The following is a 16570-nucleotide window of genomic DNA, read 5'->3' as shown; positions in this document are numbered from 1 at the left end:
GTACTATAGCAAAAATCAGACTGCATCCATGGCGTAATGTGAGGAGGTATAGGTCCCATTCCATCAGAAAGCTTGTGGTAGGTCTCTCAGCACTGAGCCTCCTACCTGAACTCCGCAGCAAAGGTAACACCATGAATACTTGAGCACAGACACCGAGAGGAAGCAGCACTTTATAGTTCTCTGTGCAAGGTTCATCCAAATCATGTTTGAAGTTGCAGACAAGATTCTTTTTAACTCATGCTTCTAAATAACTACCTAATCAGTTATTTTGCAGTGCTGAGCAGTCACCACTAAGATCCATGGTTGTCTTTTTAGCCACTTTCTTCCTGTGGTTGTTTTCTTGTCCTTAGACAGTTCTACCTGCATTTTGAGGATGCCAGACTAACTGCTTTCTCATGGCACCTTGCACAATCGGGCCTTGGATTTATGATCATAATATTGACAGCAATTGTAAGGATGTTTTTTAAGCCTTCCCTGAACTAGCTCCCTGCTGCGCAGCAGCTTTCAATCACAGCCAGGACATAGTTGAATTATTCAGACAAGATCTCACATGCTTATTCAGTCCTGCCAAGGAGGCATTGACTGGCATGAAATCCCCTTAGCTGTGGTTGTATGACCTGGAGTAAGTAGCTGAATAAGAAATGTCACTCCAAGCTGACTATCTTGTAATGCCTCATAGAGAAAGACGCTTTTATGGGTTGATCCTAGAAGGCTGAAGCGCACCAGTCTGTCCCTTTTTCCTCCCCTACCCCTGCCTGGACTGGCATAGGGAAAGCTTGCTCCCCTAGGGAGGTGATGGTTAAATTCACATTATGGGGCTCAGTGAGTATTTGTTTCATCTCTAAGACAGCCAACCACAGCACTCAGCCTGCCTAGTGCTGTGGTAGGACATGACTTCGTTCTGGGCTCAAAGGGAACAGGCATTTGCTGTGTCACCGCATATCAATCACCTTTACAGACAATCACCTTCCCCCAGCTTGATACCACTCACCTCTCGTAAAAAGAGTTGTTGCTCTTTTTCCAGCTAGTGGAAAGTAGACTCCGCAGATTTGATGTCATATTGTTTGAAATACGTATCTCTTCAACAGTCTTTGGGGCAGAACAGTAATTATTGATGTTTGTTTACTTAAGATAATAATGACATACAAAGAATGCTTATTTCTTTTCCTGACTGAACTTTTCAATTTTGGATAATTTTCTATCTTTACATTCTAACTACTGATCTCATTGCTTCGGATGGATGATGTAGAACACTAATAATTTGTTTTCCACTCTACATGGAGTGGTTACGGCAGTGCACCTGCCTCGGGTGGGTGGTTTGTATATTTAATCAGCCAACATAAAATTGCTTTGAACACAGCTCACTTTTGCTGGCATTGAGGATTACAGCAGCAGGTATAGATTAGATGAATATTTTATCTATCTCAGCTGTTTTGGTTTAAATTAAGACAACAAAAGATCAAGCACAAAGCAAGTGCATAACAATAGTGTGATGCAAGCTCAAAAGGTTTATGCATTAAAACCATATGAGACCAGGTATGAATTACCATAGTGATGAAATAGTGTGTAGATCTTTCATTGAAAACCAGGTGCCACTGTTCTGTTTGTAGAAACCATTTCAGCTCATAAAATAAATGCTTCTTTCTCGTTACCTCTATATATTTGCCTGTTCTGCTGAGCTTATAGAAAACATCTTAGTACTTATCCCATATTCAGCATTTGTAACGTGCGTTATTTATAGGTTACTCGGGTTCTACAGCTTCCCCTATTTGCTCTGTTGGGAATGACTTGTTTTTCTCATTAAAAGAAAGTCCATGGAGTATTAATCTTTTTCTTTAATTATTATTGGAGAGATGGGTTTTCTTACTTCTGTCACGTCAGACTACACTTGAATCTTTCATCTGGTTCTCTAACAAAGCAAGGCTCCTACAATCATGTTGTCTGGGTAGGCACGTGTTTATCCTCTATGTCTAGCCATAGTAATTTTTTAACCTGTGGGCTGTTTTCAATTCAACTTGACAGAGTAGCAGAGATCGCAAAGGTAATTTAGTTCTTTTAAGCTTTGCAAAATTAGGGATCCAAGAAGCTGAGGGAATAGGCAAGTGCTTTGACTGAGGAAGAGGCTGCAGCACGATTCAGATCTGACTCGGCGTTGAAGAACCCCCATGGGAGGGAGACCCTCTAAGTGCTTTGCCTGTGGAAGAGTTTCTGCTGGAGCTAGTAATCAACCATGAGATACTTGGGCATCCTGACTTCTGTCATTCTGCTGATCTTAGACAATCGTCCTGCTCACATCACTCAGAAAAGAGTTGGAAACTCGGGACTGCCTGGCGGATGTTCTCCTGCATCCGTCTAGTTAATGTCTATACGGAGACAAATCTGACTTCAGCTTTCTGTGACCCCTCTTCCTCTCTGCCTATTCCCCCTCTCCCCCAGGATCTCTTCTGTCTCTGGTCTCATGGAGCTTTGGTGTTTGTATGGTTTAGGGGATTTTTTTCCTCAAAAAAGTTGCAGTATTCAGAAACCAGTTAGAGCAACTGCTCTCCCTTGTGCTAGAAGCAAAGATCCTGTATCCTGAGGCCTGTATTTCCACCCTCATGACCAGCAGAGCTGTACTTGAAATTCTATTTAGTTAGCCCTGTTCTTTGGATTTGTCATCGATAAGGTACTGCATGTGTATCTGTGCTGTGTAGAAAAAGCAAGGAGATAAAACCTGTAGGTGGCAACATGAAGAGGTGTGGGAAAAGGCAGTAAAGAAGGGTCCAAAGTTACTTGTGTTAAAGTGCTGAAACAGTATGTGAAGCTAAATAAGTGGAGCAAATTCACAGGGTAAATATTTTTCCTGGTTATTAATAAATGCAGAGGAAGGAGTTTAACATTTAAATGTCTGTGAAAACCATTTGCTCATTGTCGTAAGTGGCATGTATTTTCATAACACAAAATAAGCACCTCATCCTCCACCGCTACTCATGCGTGCACAATTCTTCCCATTTAATTCAGCAAGACTAATTATTTGAATTAGTGACATTAGCTTAAAGCTACGGCTTTGCAGATTGAGCCTCTGGCTTTCAGAACAACTTCTTTAAAGGAATTAGTCATGTCTAAGTACAACAGACCTGTCAAATTGCATCCCCTGGCTTTGTCTGATGTTTTGGTCACAAAGCCAGCCTTATGCAAGACTGTCCTCATGGCAATAGGCTTACAGCAGTGGTTATTCTAATTTTATAGCTCTGACAACCATAAAATGCCTCATAAAGGTTGGGCAGTTACCTCAGCAGCTGATAGTAGGTGAGGTAAGACGCACTTCATTTTACCTTCCACCTCATTGGTGGACTTTGTCATCCACACTCCAGGGATGCCTGTTGTCCGTTTGCAAATCATTTCCTGAACTAACTCCCATTTTGGTTTAACTTACCATGCAGGCATGAAAACTACAGCTAATTCTCAAGCAGATCCCAAACCCCTGCCTTGGCAGCAACAACATGAATTAGAGAGGCAGGGCTGAAAACAGCAGCACTTCAGGAACTGATGCGCAAGTGGTTTGGGCATCGCTGCCTGCAGAGCAGCAACATCGCTGGGACCAGCAAGGTGCACAGCTGGAGGCATATAGTGTTTAACTAGCGAGGTCTTTTAGTCTATATATCACTTGTCACCCCTTATCTTTGAATGAACCATTCATAATTAAGTAGTGTGACTGAAGATGTGAAATTCTACGTGGTAAATACTGACCTTGCACCTCATTTATCTCTTTCAAGTGTTTAATGAATTTTCAGATTCAGCTAATGGATAATGGCAATTTCAGGCCCATTGTCTTATGCAGGGAAATTAGTAATGGCCTAAGGATAGTTTCATACCTAGGAGCATGGTAGAGATTGCCAAAATGCCAGAATATGCATTTCTTTTTAGAAGATGCAACGTTATCTTCGAATTCATTCCAGTCAGTATACAGTCCGTATTCACAAAGAACCCCAAATGCACAACACACAGAACCTGCTCTTTGAGGATAAAAAGTGAGCAAAAATTGCCTGCCTTCACCTACCCTGCCCTTACGGTTACCATGCATTTCGGTTTGCCCAACAGGTCCTCTTCGTCCATGCAGAAATTTTAACCAGAGTTGAAAGCTTTTAACGGCTAGCAGTATATTAATAACACATAAAAGAAATGTGGGAGCCCAATCCTTTCTTCAAAGATATCCTGAAATAAGGAAGATTAATGGATTAGGAATGGGGAAACTTCCAGACTCAAGAATTTAGCATAAAGAACATTTTGTCATCACCGCTTTTATTAGAAAAGGAGCCGTGAATAAGTGTTTCCACCAGCTCCTACTTCCACGGAGTAAGAAAAAGCAACTCACAGTGGTAGCTGTGGCTTCTGTTGGTTTTGGCATTCAAGACCAAGTCCAGAAGTTTAAATGGGGAAAGCAAAGCATACACATGATATGGATGTATACTATAATACCTACTAATTTGATTCCAGTACTTGAAAAAATGGAAATGCACTTGAAGTACAGAAGTATACTCTTCTTACTAGCCAAACCTGGAGCAAATGTGCTCTACTTCTCTTATCCACCCAAAGTGACGGATTTCCATTTCTTAGTTGCCTCTCAAAAATGTAGCTAAAGTAAAATACTGAGAAATAAAAATGTGGTTTTCAGTCATAGAAGCAGGAATGTACATTGAAAAACAATTGTTTAGTCAAAAAAATGTTTTATCTGAAAACACAGGGTTTTTTAAACCTAATCTGCTAAAAGTTAACAGTTGTCTTGTCTTCAACTTCTTATTCAATTTACCATGACTTACATCTCACTTCTACTTACGAATATAAAATATGTAGTATTGAGAGAATTAGTGTGTTAATTTTTGTTTTAGACAGTGGGATGAGATAAAGTCATCTAACCAAATACATAATGGCAAATACATAACATGCCATATCATAACATGGCCAGGTACGAGACGTGTAGGATTTAATAGCTCATCCTTGTCTGTTGCTGGAGATGAGTCCCAGACTGCTGTAGCATGTCCATGTAAGATCTGTCGCTAGAAAAGATGGAATAAATTGCTTTTAGAAAAATTTTGCAATATTAATTTAAAGATCCTGTTGGCAGCTCTGAAATCATGAACATGCTTCAGTGGGAGTGTCTATAAATGTGTTTCTGTAAACTGGCTTTAAGCCTGTCATATGGCAATCATAAGGATCATCATTCTGGAGGCATAACTCATCTTGCAGTATGCCTGGCAGCTGTCAGGATCACAGCCTTCAGACACATGTATTGGACAGCTAATAATTAGATGCGGCTAGGCCTTTTCTATCTGAATAATTTTTCTGATGGAAAAGACAGGGTGTTTTTTTTCCAGAAAACTGAGTAAAGTGTCTTCAGCTAACTTCAGATTTGTCATAAGGCAGAAGCGACTGCGGCTAGCCAAGAGAGCTGCTGCCCATATCAGTATTAGAAATTGTGAGAGAATATCCCAGTGCCTCCTTCCAGTCCCCCAAGGGCACCAGCTGAAGGCTTGGCAGGAGGGCAGACAAATCATGACTTTTAGCTATTCTCTTCTACTTTGCTTCTGCTCAGAGTGAGTGAAACTGGCATTGCCTTTCAGGTGGAACAGTCCTAGAAAGCTCAATCCGAGAGTCTCCAAATCAAATTCTTATCTTATAAAAAATTGCTCTTCAAAAGCCACATTTCAAAATGAAACTTTGTGCTCACTTGCAAAAAGAAAGCTACTTTTAAGTCAATAAAATTCAAAGCATATACAATTCAAAGTATATTTTGAGAAGAAGTCTACCCATTTTCCTATTGGTGGTTACAGTCAGACTGATCAGATTGCTATGTCTTAGTAACTATTTTAAGCACTGAAACTTGAAGTTGTATGCTTTTAGTTCTACCCACTCCTGTCCATTTTCAAAGGATGTGGTATCATCGTATGAAAAGTGTTTTGCAGGAATAACATGTGTATTCTGCATTGTGCTTGTCAAAGAGAATCATTTAGCAACTGTTCCCTAAATTAGACAAAATTATGTCCCAAAAATGTGTGCACTTTAGCAAGTCCTAAATAATTCCTCTTTGACAATTTGAGACACTTCATTTCATGTACTTGTGACCAATGGCTATGTCTCATTCTGCTGAGGTTTTATTCTACACTGAATACAGTTTTGTTACTGAAATAGATGGGGGGGGTTATCTTTTATTTTTCTCCTCAGGAATTGCTTTCTGTCTCCTTTTTAAATCAACTATGTAGGATATATTTCTGCAGTTTGGTTTCTGTGGACTTTTAAAAAGATATATATTCTTTAAGCTTTTAATGAATTCTTTCAAAGCATATTTAATAAAGAACTTGCCACAATAAAATGACCACATCTAAATAACTATAAAACTTGGACAGTAAAAACAAATCTTCTTTAGTTATTCAAGACATCTCTTATAATTTGGTTTGTTAATGTGTCAAGTTATGCCACTAGGATCCAATTGCCAGCACTCTTATATTGGTCAATTTTACTTACTTAGGTACACACATGCTTTCTGAGTCTATTAAATGCTCTGTTAAGAAACCCCATCATACCTGGTAATCGAAGGATCAAAGGCAAAGGAACCCAAGTCCATGTAGTATTGTGCTGTGTCTCTCAAAGCTGTCCATGATTCACTAACCTGAAGTAGATCAAAACAGAAAAGAATATTCTGAGCTTTGATACTGAATAAATACAGCATGTGACTACTGAGCAACCTTGCCTGCATTGATAAATCGGACAGATTTCCTCCCTTGCCCCAAAGGGTTACGTGTTAATCCCAGACCTGTACTTTCTTTTTTTGAATAGATGCTGCAAGATGATGGAATAAAATACCTGTTCAGCCACAGTGTATCCCCATGCATTCTGGCTGCTGCTTGGGTCCCAGTAGTTCTGAGAATATGGTATCTGTCGTTTAAGTCGTATAAATTGATTAGCTGATTCTTCTGTCAGAAAAGGTGCCCCAAGGACACCTGAAATGGAAGCTGAGACATATTTGTAATATCAGAAAAATATTTTAGAATGTGCATTCAAAAAACACATTTATACCCAAGGAGCATGTCTTTGGACCTGAAGTTTATTTAACAGAAATCAAAGATGGTCCTACCTTACATCTTCAGAAAGACTTTTCTTTTTTTTTTTAAAGCCTGAAGTTAATAAAACAACTGCTATAAATCATTATTTTGCTGTTGAATCCAAAGTAAATAAAGTTACAATCAAATTAAGGCACTAATTTATTTTTAATACAAGATTTTGTGACCAAAAAAAATCTTAGACTGGAATTACACTAGTCTCAGGTGTGTTGAGAAGCCTAAGGTTTTTTAAAAAAAACCTAAACCTACCTATGAATTTAACTACTCTTTCTAAACCACCTGGTTTAGTTGTAGTATTTATTCCCACTAGTAGCAGCATAGAAATTGCATGCATGGAAATTACTCTGTGAGCAAAAGATATTGCACTTCTAATATTGTTATCACATTGCTTTAGACAGCTTTTGAGATCACACCAGATGCAGAAGTACTTCTTGCAGATCTTCTTGAAATAACCATTCTGCCCAAGAAAAAGGCTGAATTCCTCATTAACTTCATATGAATGGCCCTGGTGCAGGAAAAGTCTTTTCTTAGTCTCCAGTGACTAATTTAAGACATAAATTCATTTGGGGTTAAACAGGTCTGAAATAGCATGTCAGTCCGAATTGTACAATTTTTAATGAACCGCTGATTAAGTTGAAACTTGGATACGTCAGCCAAGCTGAGGCCAGTGTCTGTAAACAGCTGTGCTCCAATTAAGTGAAGTGGGTTTAAATGGACACCTGAGGGTGACCTGCACATACTTGGTACAGATGGGCCAAGAACTTGAACCCTTGTCTATTGTGTCTTACAATGGGAGCTCAGCAAGGCAAGCTATCGCCTCACTGACAGCTCTCCAATGCCCTTGTTCCTCAATTTCTAGGGGGAAAACCTAACTGAGACTGTTAAATGTTTGCTTTCATGCGCAATGCTCAGCTGAATCCAGTTCACTTGCTACTATTGCTAGCTTTGCTGATCATCCGCAACATGGTCATTCTTTAATTTTTTAAATAGAAGAAAACATATGCTGAATACATATAGGTAGCAGATATGTGAGCTAGAGTATTTGCTGCTCCTTTTCTCTTTGTTTCGTTACAAAGCCAAAAAATGCTTGAAAATATGGTGAGAAAATGCTTGATTATACAGTAACAAACAAACAAAAAGAAGTGAAGGTGGTTGTCATCTTCACTCTTAACAAAGACATGAAATAGTACTTTTAAAAATGTACTTAGCAAGCAATGACAGTCCCAGTAGTTCCTTCCTACTTCAGTTTCTTCAGATTCCAAGTTACTATAATCAGAAACTGGAGACAGAAATTTTGAGGTAGGGAGTTTTCAAGGAATACCATCTTTAAAAATGTTAACAACTCCATGGAAAAATCTAAGTTCAGACATTTGGTGTGAAGACTCTTGTTGTGTGAAGTGCTCTCTCCCTTAGGGAACTGATGAATAGCTATTTCTGTACTTCAAAAAATAAGTAAGATTTTGGCCTGGGGAAGAAAAAAATATATTTCTTGCATTTGTCTATTAAGCTGTAACACTTCTGTTCCAGAGCTGTACAAGATAAAACTAAGCTCGTGCCGATTTTCATTATTTCTCTGGCAATTTACTATTATCCATTAGAAAAATCTATGAGCTCTTAACTTCTCTTTACTGAATTTGGGGTTTTTTTTCCGTATTAAATATTTTGTAAGCTCATTATTACATTTCTGGACTGAGATAACTGAACTGGGATCAGAAATTGGCTCAGCAACAGGCTTCACTTTTGTTTAAATGTATATATAGTTAGTAAGGGCCATTAAACAATAAATTTTATCACCAATATGTGTTCTGGCCTTCCAGCTTCACGGTAAGCTAGAAAAAAAGATCATTAAGCAGCTCTGTATTTTGTGTTTCTTTTCCCCCCTGCCAGCATCTTCAAAAAATGAGCCTGTTGTTCTGCTGGTGGGACAGTGAGGTGTTGTCTTGGCTACTGTGATGTAGAGTGCAGCATCCTAAGGGTATTAACTTTCAATGTTTAATATATAGTCTGCTCCAGCTGCACCTGTATCCAATGAGAAATACCATCCTGAACCATACTGAATATTCACTTTGATTAAAGTGAATAATTACCCTCAGCAAGTTTGCCAATGACACCAAGCTCAGTGGTGCAGTCGACACACCTGAGGGACGGGACGCCATCCAGAGGGACCTGGACAAGCTCAAGAAGCGGGCCCGTGTGAACCTCATGAGGTTCAACAAGGCCAAGTGCCAAGTCCTGCACCTGGGGCGGGGCAACCCCCACTATCAATACAGACTGGGGGATGAAGGGATTGAGAGCAGCCCTCCCGAGAAGGACTTGGGGGTACTGGTGGGTGAAAAGCTGGAGATGAGCCAGCAATGTGCGCTCGCAGCCCAGAAGGCCAACAGTGTCCTGGGCTGCATCAAAAAAAGCGTGGCCAGCAGGTCGGGGGAGGTGATTCTGCCCCTCTGCTCTGCTCTGCTGAGACCCCACCTGGAGTACTGCGTCCAGCTCTGGAGCCCTCAGCCCAAGAAAGACATGGACCTGTTGGAGCGGGTCCAGAGGAGGGCCACAAAAATGATCAGGGGGGTGGAACACCTCTCCTATGAAGAAAGGCTGAGAGAGTTGGGGTTATTCAGCCTGCAGAAGAGAAGGCTTTGGGAAGACCTTATTGCGGCCTTTCAGTACTTAAAGGGGGCTTATAAGAAAGGAGGGGACAAACTTTTTAGCAGGGCCCATTGCGACAGGACAAGGGGGAATGATTTTAAACTAAAAGAGGGTAGATTTAGATCAGATATAAGGAAGAAATTTTTTACAGTGAGGGTGGTGAAACACTGGAACAGGTTGCCCAGAGAGGTGGTGGATGCCCCATCCCTGGGAACATTCAAGATCAGGTTGGACGGGGCTCTGAGCAATCTGATCTAGTTGAAGATGTCCCTGCCCATGGCAGGGGGGTTGGACTAGATGACCTTTGAAGGTCCCTTCCAATCCAAACTGTTCTATGATTCTATGAAAGTGTATTTGCCTTCTTCAAGGGGAGGCAGCGGTGTCAGCTCTGCTCTTGGCTTCTTTTGTTGACACCCAGTTCTTGTTCTTTTCTGGCTGTTATCTCAAATCCTTCGACCTCTCACCTTTAGCACCTGGGAGCCATCTCTGCAGGGCTTGTCCCTAGCTGCTGGGGCACTCCAAAGATGCATTAGTACCAGAAGAAAATCAGGTAAGTGCCTTTATATTCAAGCTGATCCTTCAGGCTTAGCTCATTCTCTCTTCATCTTACTGTAAAGTTCATTATACATCTCTGAATGGGGCAAACTTCATTCACCTCCAGAAGAACTCTAGTGAGACTGTTTGTAGTGAAACCAGAAATAGTCCTGTTGGTCTTTCACTGGGACTACACAGACAAGAAGGCTTGCATGTTTGCTTGTGCTCTGGCAGAGCTCAGAGAAAGCAAGGTCCTAAAGCTCTAATGTAGACCTGGGAGCACCAGACTAGATGTGTCCACCTGAGTAGCCCCTCTGAATACAGTGTATAGTCTTCAGCAAACAACCTGCATCTTGCCTCAATTTAGGTTTCTCAGACTGGGTGTACCTTTTGAACAGCTTAGTAAAAGATTATGGAAGAGTTTGTTGCTCAAGTAGGTGCTTTATAAATACAGACTACTCCTGAAGGAGTGCAGCTCTCCGTCTTGCAGAAGACTAGCACAGAAACCAGGAGAAGAGAGTTTTGGAGCACCTGGGTGTGAGACTAGAGGGAGTTAGGAGCAAGTGGGTAATGTTAATGAAATGGCTCACAGTGCATAAAGTTGAGCTGAAAAAAGATGAAGAATTTCAAATTGTAATGAAACAAAGTTAACTCACTGTGAAGAGCAGTCAGACATATTATGTTAATGTTTTTATTCAATACTGTTTTCCCTTTTTTCTCTTAGATAAATATGTTATTTGAAAAGCACATTTAGGGATTAATGGCCCAAAGGGGAAATAGAAGGAATGTGTGCGGGGAGTGAACTATTGCAGGGGCTGTATCAGCTGTTACCAGTTAGCATGTTTCCTTTCATCATCTCTTGAAGATTCACTCAGTGTTCTTATACGAAAAGCAAATTATAGAAAAAATTGGCTGATTTTAGCAAGCAGATGCTTAGCTCATGTAATTATTGCCTTCAGCGGGTAGTTTTGTCTATCCTGTGTACCTAAACAGATTGTCCAGGGGGAAATCTGTTAGTAATCATTACTGCTGTGGTGTCTCCTGAGCATCTCATTTTGGATTAATGTAAACTGGTATAAGACTAAACTTGAGAGAGGGGAGATGGTGGTAGAACCTTGACAACTTTGTTGAAATAGCAAATGTGTACTTAGTCCAGCATTGACTATAAAAAAAACCTTGATGATGAAAAAGGCATATCACATAGCTTGGAATGTCAAGGTAATAATAAAAAAGTATTACCATATAGCAAGCAAACTGCACTTAAAATATAAAATCAACCTGCATAGATCTTAAATTATTGTGCTTTAAAATCTCTTCATACTAGACTCAAATTGAAGCTTAACTCTATTGTGCAAGGATAGATTTCTAGAAAGCAAGATATTTAGCTGGGTAAAACTGCAAAATCTTCCCAGGAAGACATCTTTTTCTATCAGCTGAATGTGCAATTAGCCACTTCATCACGCAGTCAAAAAGGTGAATATGGGATTAAATTTTGACACCTTTGCCTGCTTAGGCACCCATTTAATTGATATGTTTTTTCTTTTTTAAAAGCTAAGCAGTACAAGCCATTGTGTGCTTAGCAGTCTTTGGGGAGAGCAGGCAAGCCACCATTTGCATGTCTAATAGTAGAGTTAAATGATAAGAAGACACACCTTTAAGCTTTCTTTAGTATAGGATATGCTTCCCCCCCCCGGGAGCCTTTTTTATCTAGGTCAGCAATATTGTATAGTGGTGAGGAGCAATCTCAAGGCTTGGGACTAAAATTTTTCCCTGGTGTGCATCTACTACAGGGAAAAGTGGTTTGTGTCTGATTTGCTGTGGTATTTACAAAAAATTTGACAATTACTTAGCAACGGTTCAGACACAGTCTGTGCACATTGTCATATAAACTGGAGCTATTTGTTTCTCTCCCTAGTTTCTGAAGACTATTGCAAGTTTCTGACAATCTGAAAACCTATTGTTGAAGTTATTTATATCAATGGGATTTAAATGTCAAAACTTGGCAATTGCTCTGGCTCCTTTCCTTTAGTCTAATAACTCTTCTTATTATCGGCTTTGGTGATTGTCTGGTCAAAATCTCAGCTCACAGGTCTTATCAGCACTTTAGGACAGGGCTTGGACAGAGCTAAACTTCAACCTTGGACACTTTAACCTTGCTGAGGTGGCTGGTGCTGACATATTGGGAACTTTGAAAAAGTAAATCAAATGCTGCAGCTCTGGTGTGTTTCTTAAGGTTAGAAATGAGCCAGAATGGACACATCCCCCATGTTTCAGCTATCTAACTTTCTAAATCCAGAAAGGATTCACAAAGCCAGAGCCCAGGACTTGGTCTGAGGATTCAGAATACCACAGAACAACAGTGAAAGCGCTGAAAGAAAAGTATAGAAGCAGCTGTTTTCTCTTCACTAAAGTATTTCTCTAGGTTATGTGGCACTCCATGGAAATCAAGATGTGGTTATCTGTCAGTACTTTGTGTACGTGGGTGGATTGTGGCAGGGATAGACTTTTGGATTCTGCAGACCACCTCTGGGCCACGTGTCACCTTTTCTCAGTTGAAAAGTACAATTACACTAAAGTCAAACACCTGCATATTGCTTTTTTAAATGGTGAAAAAGAAATGTGCGTATGCACATTGGCTATGTATCCCAAAGTGTTTGGATGGTAACAGGCCTTAAAATTAAATCAATTAGATTTGCTAATACCTGTTGACAGCAAAATTTAAAGTCACTGATTGTTAAGTGCTTCAACACTGTTCATATCACCCAGGCTTTGAAATTTTGGTCTCATCTGTTTATTTTTAAAGCTTGAAGTACAGTAGTCTCTAGTCTTTGACAAGTCTTAATTTTACAGTGCAGGACACAAGAGCGCTCTGGTTCAAGAGATGAGAGCTCAGTCATTAGCAATTGTTAGAGCTACAGCATCAGCCTCATTCCCTCATCAGCAAAGGCAGACAAGTTACAGACACTTAATGCAGAATTACCTATTGAACATATTGTTGGTGTGATGCCAGGGGTCAGGAAAGTTGTCAGGTATGGGTAAATAGCAAGGCAAATTGGCAAAAATCCTAGATAATCCTAGGGAAGGAACTACTCCCCCAGCAGCAAAGTATTTTAAAAAAGCATTGATCCATTGGTCCTGCTCAGTGGGTCCTTTTAAAATTTCCTTCCTAAATCCATATGTGGCCATCAGTTTAACCTTGAGTGAATGGGCAAGACACCCCAATCAGACATCTGAGAGACTTCAGTAATGATCCCAGTGCCAGGACACCACACTTTAGTACACCATCCCTTGCTGCTGTACTCTGCAGATGCTAAAGAAAAAGTCCAGCAAACCTCCCAGAAAGCCTATTCCCAGAGCAGTGAGGATGGTTTATTTTGGGGAGTGATTTATAGCAGCTGAGTTGAGGGTGTGATGAAGAGTCAGGTTCTCATTAGTGAGTCTTACAGCCTCTGTCATTGCTGAAAGGATGCACAATTAATGAAAAACTGAACTGTTTGTGATCAATGAAACTTTTAAGAGCTCATTAAAAATCAGTAATAAATAGTTCTTCCTGCCTTTTGAAGAAAGGAACCTGGGAAAGAGGGCAAACAAGGCTGTTAGGAAAGACAGAGACATAAGGGAGATGAAAGCAAAGTCAAGTCTTCCAAAAGGAGGGGCAGCAGGCTGCTGTGCTCCCAGCTTGGCTTCAGGTGACACTGCTTGTGTCATGATGGCCTTTAATGGAAAGGAGGTGAGGTTCAGGAAGACAGACAAGTACCCAGGAATAGTCTAAGCTCAGGTGCACAGCAGATCAGGAAGTGCAAATAAGGGGAAAGGAAGGTTTCTAGGTGAGCTCTAACTTGCAGAAGAGAGAAAGGTCCTTTCCGTCTCCTTCCCTCCCTGCAGAGCCTCACTGCAGCCAAAACTTAGGGTCATATGAAAAGGAAGAGTGTTGGGTCCATAAGAGAGAGTACACCTGATGGTACTCTGAGCACACCTGTGGTCTGAATTCACAAAACACCTTTTTTTTATTTCATGATTAAGCATTGGCTAACTCTGTCTACCTCTTCACATCATATATTTACTGCATGTGTGTTGGAGCGCTCAGATCTAAGAAATGCTTTTAATGCATGCATGTGGATGGAGCATCTTTCCACGATGCGGGCAATCACCTGAGAAATCAACAGTCACTTACTGCCTGCCTGGTTTGTTCCAAATTAGTGAGGAATAAATTAATCTCACAGCATGTGCATCACTGGTCCTTGACTGTACCAGTCTGTGCTGCTTTGGGAAGAGCATTCTTTCAGCCTTGTTGATGCTGCAGCCCTGCCCCATCCATTTTCACTCTGGTCCAAGTTTTACAGGGTAAGTCTTGATTTTAGGTGCCCTGGTTGCGGGGTGCTGTGAAGGTTCAATGGTCAGAGAGCCTGAGAGATTTTTTAAAAGTCAGTCTCCTTAAGCAATTCAAATCAGACATCCCAGAAATCACTTGTGAAATAGATCATTTTGCATCCTTATGAATGCATGTGAAATTGTTTCTTACAAACAATAAATGTTGAAATCAGAACAATGTTTAGGGAAGATTCCAGAAAAAAAACAGCATTAAGCTCTTTCTACAATTTTAACAGTTCAGGAAATCATCCTGTAAGAATCCCTTTTGGTCAGGAATGCATCCTCGTTCCTCATACCTGAGGGGTTGAGCAGTAAGAGGTTCAAAAGTAGTCACAAGGAGCAGAATCAGGATTGTATTTCATAGAATTTGCTACGCAGTCTTGTGCTCGCCCACTCTCCCATATGTCCCTGCTGCAGTGATTTTTCCAGTTAATTCTCTTCCATCAGTGCTGTTCTGGTGGTAACACATTTTTTTTTGCCAGCTGACTATTTAACAAGCCAGAAGGGAATGACATGAGAGAGGGTGCCAGGGACTTACCTGTAAACAGCAGAGCAGACACCAAAATTTGAAACATTTTCAGAGACATGGCAAATTATCCAGAAAGTGTTTCCTTTGTAAAGCGGAGGCAGTCATATGGTTTTATACTTTGTTATCTTTAGGTTTATAAATCATTTACCAGACACCTGTAAATTGTTGGTGCAGGCAGAGGGCAGGGTACAGTGCTTAGTTCAGATTTGTCCTATATGCCTCTGTTTGTACACTTTGGACTTTGCAAGCTGAGCCTCTAATGAGCCATAGTGGCTCATTGCTGTGTGGATACATTAACTTCTCCATGAGCTTTATAACGCAAAATAGCACATTGGGCTTGTTATGTGCACATTGAACAGGCAAGTGTCTGCGAGTCTTCTGCACGGTTGTTTTCCCCTCTTTGTGGTAATGGGCATGAGCGGTTTATAGTCTGATGCGAATATGAATGGTGGGAAATGGTGTTTGAATCCACCCGCTCCGAGAGCAGTGCCTAAGTATACAGTATATTTTAGCTATATAATGCTTGCGTTGAGGAAAAAAAAACTATGATAAAACTGACCAAGAAAGCACCAGGGCACGGCAGGAGAGAGGGAGTTGGGTTCCTGCCCTGAACCAGGCCCAGGTCACAGGGTCTCTCATTGCCTTCTGCTGGTGTTGGGACTCTGTAGTGTGGGACACTATGTGTTCATGCTGTCTTACCTTTCCCACCTCTCCCGTTAGATGTTGCCTTTTTATATACAACTCATTGTCAGTAAGAGTTGTCTTACTGCAGACCAGTTTATCTTCATAAGCTCACCCACACGATGACAACGGACCACAGAAAAGCTGAGCTTTATCACATGTTGAGGTAAGTTGATCTGCAGTTCACCAGCACAGGCATGCGTGTGAGGTCTTTATGTCATACTCAAAGGTCTTTATGTCAGGGAATTAGACCTTGCTGACGTTACAGGTCAGGGACCAGACTCCATGCTGATGGGCAGTAGTACTTCATTCTTACATTCGCAGTGAGACCCATCCAGTCTAGGCAGTGGATGGAGCAAAGGTTTTTTGCAAAGTAAAAGAGCATTTAGTTATGTAATTACAGAGCCTTATAGTTTTTGTCATTACACATTGGTGGGCAGGAGGGGAGACTATTGAACAGCAGGTCTAACAGTGGAATCCTTAACCTTGCAGTAGGTCACTTCACAACTTGAGTATTATTTTAGCATTTTTCTTAAAAAAAAAAAAAAAAAAAAATCAATCAACCCCACCTAGCAAATTATGCATCGAGGCAGGTGCTCTGCGTTCTGGTGCCATTTTAACAACAAATATTAATTATCCAAACTTACGGTCTGCTTTCCCCTTCTCTGAGCTACTAAATTAAATGTTAGATGTCAGCATTTTTGTGCATTAGCAT

General features: G+C 40.6%; 1 protein-coding gene across 1 annotated transcript; it reads right to left on the bottom strand.

Annotated features, from left to right (window-relative positions):
- Window positions 1-4274: 4274 nt before the first annotated feature.
- On the bottom strand, window positions 4275-15244 carry C1H3orf85 (chromosome 1 C3orf85 homolog). Its single transcript, XM_075172311.1, has 4 exons — window positions 15184-15244; window positions 6841-6989; window positions 6561-6646; window positions 4275-5036 (listed from the first exon to the last, which is right to left on the bottom strand). The coding sequence occupies exons 1-4, from the start codon at window positions 15230-15232 to the stop codon at window positions 4964-4966; spliced, it is 357 nt and encodes a 118-aa protein (XP_075028412.1). The 5' UTR covers window positions 15233-15244; the 3' UTR covers window positions 4275-4963.
- Window positions 15245-16570: the final 1326 nt, after the last annotated feature.

Source organism: Calonectris borealis, chromosome 1 (assembly GCF_964195595.1).
Source record: "Calonectris borealis chromosome 1, bCalBor7.hap1.2, whole genome shotgun sequence".
Lineage (NCBI taxonomy): Eukaryota > Metazoa > Chordata > Aves > Procellariiformes > Procellariidae > Calonectris > Calonectris borealis.
This window is presented reverse-complemented; position numbering and strand designations above follow the sequence as displayed.

Bases quoted from the DNA above. Each gene is read 5' to 3' on its own strand.
- C1H3orf85 (XM_075172311.1), bottom strand. From the start codon at position 15,232: ATGTCTCTGAAAATGTTTCAAATTTTGGTGTCTGCTCTGCTGTTTACA. The intron at 6,990-15,183 runs GTAAGTCCCTGG...AATATGTCTCAG, and splicing joins GTCTGCTCTGCTGTTTACAG to CTTCCATTTCAGGTGTCCTT. The intron at 6,647-6,840 runs GTATTTTATTCC...GATCTACTTCAG, and splicing joins GATACACTGTGGCTGAACAG to GTTAGTGAATCATGGACAGC.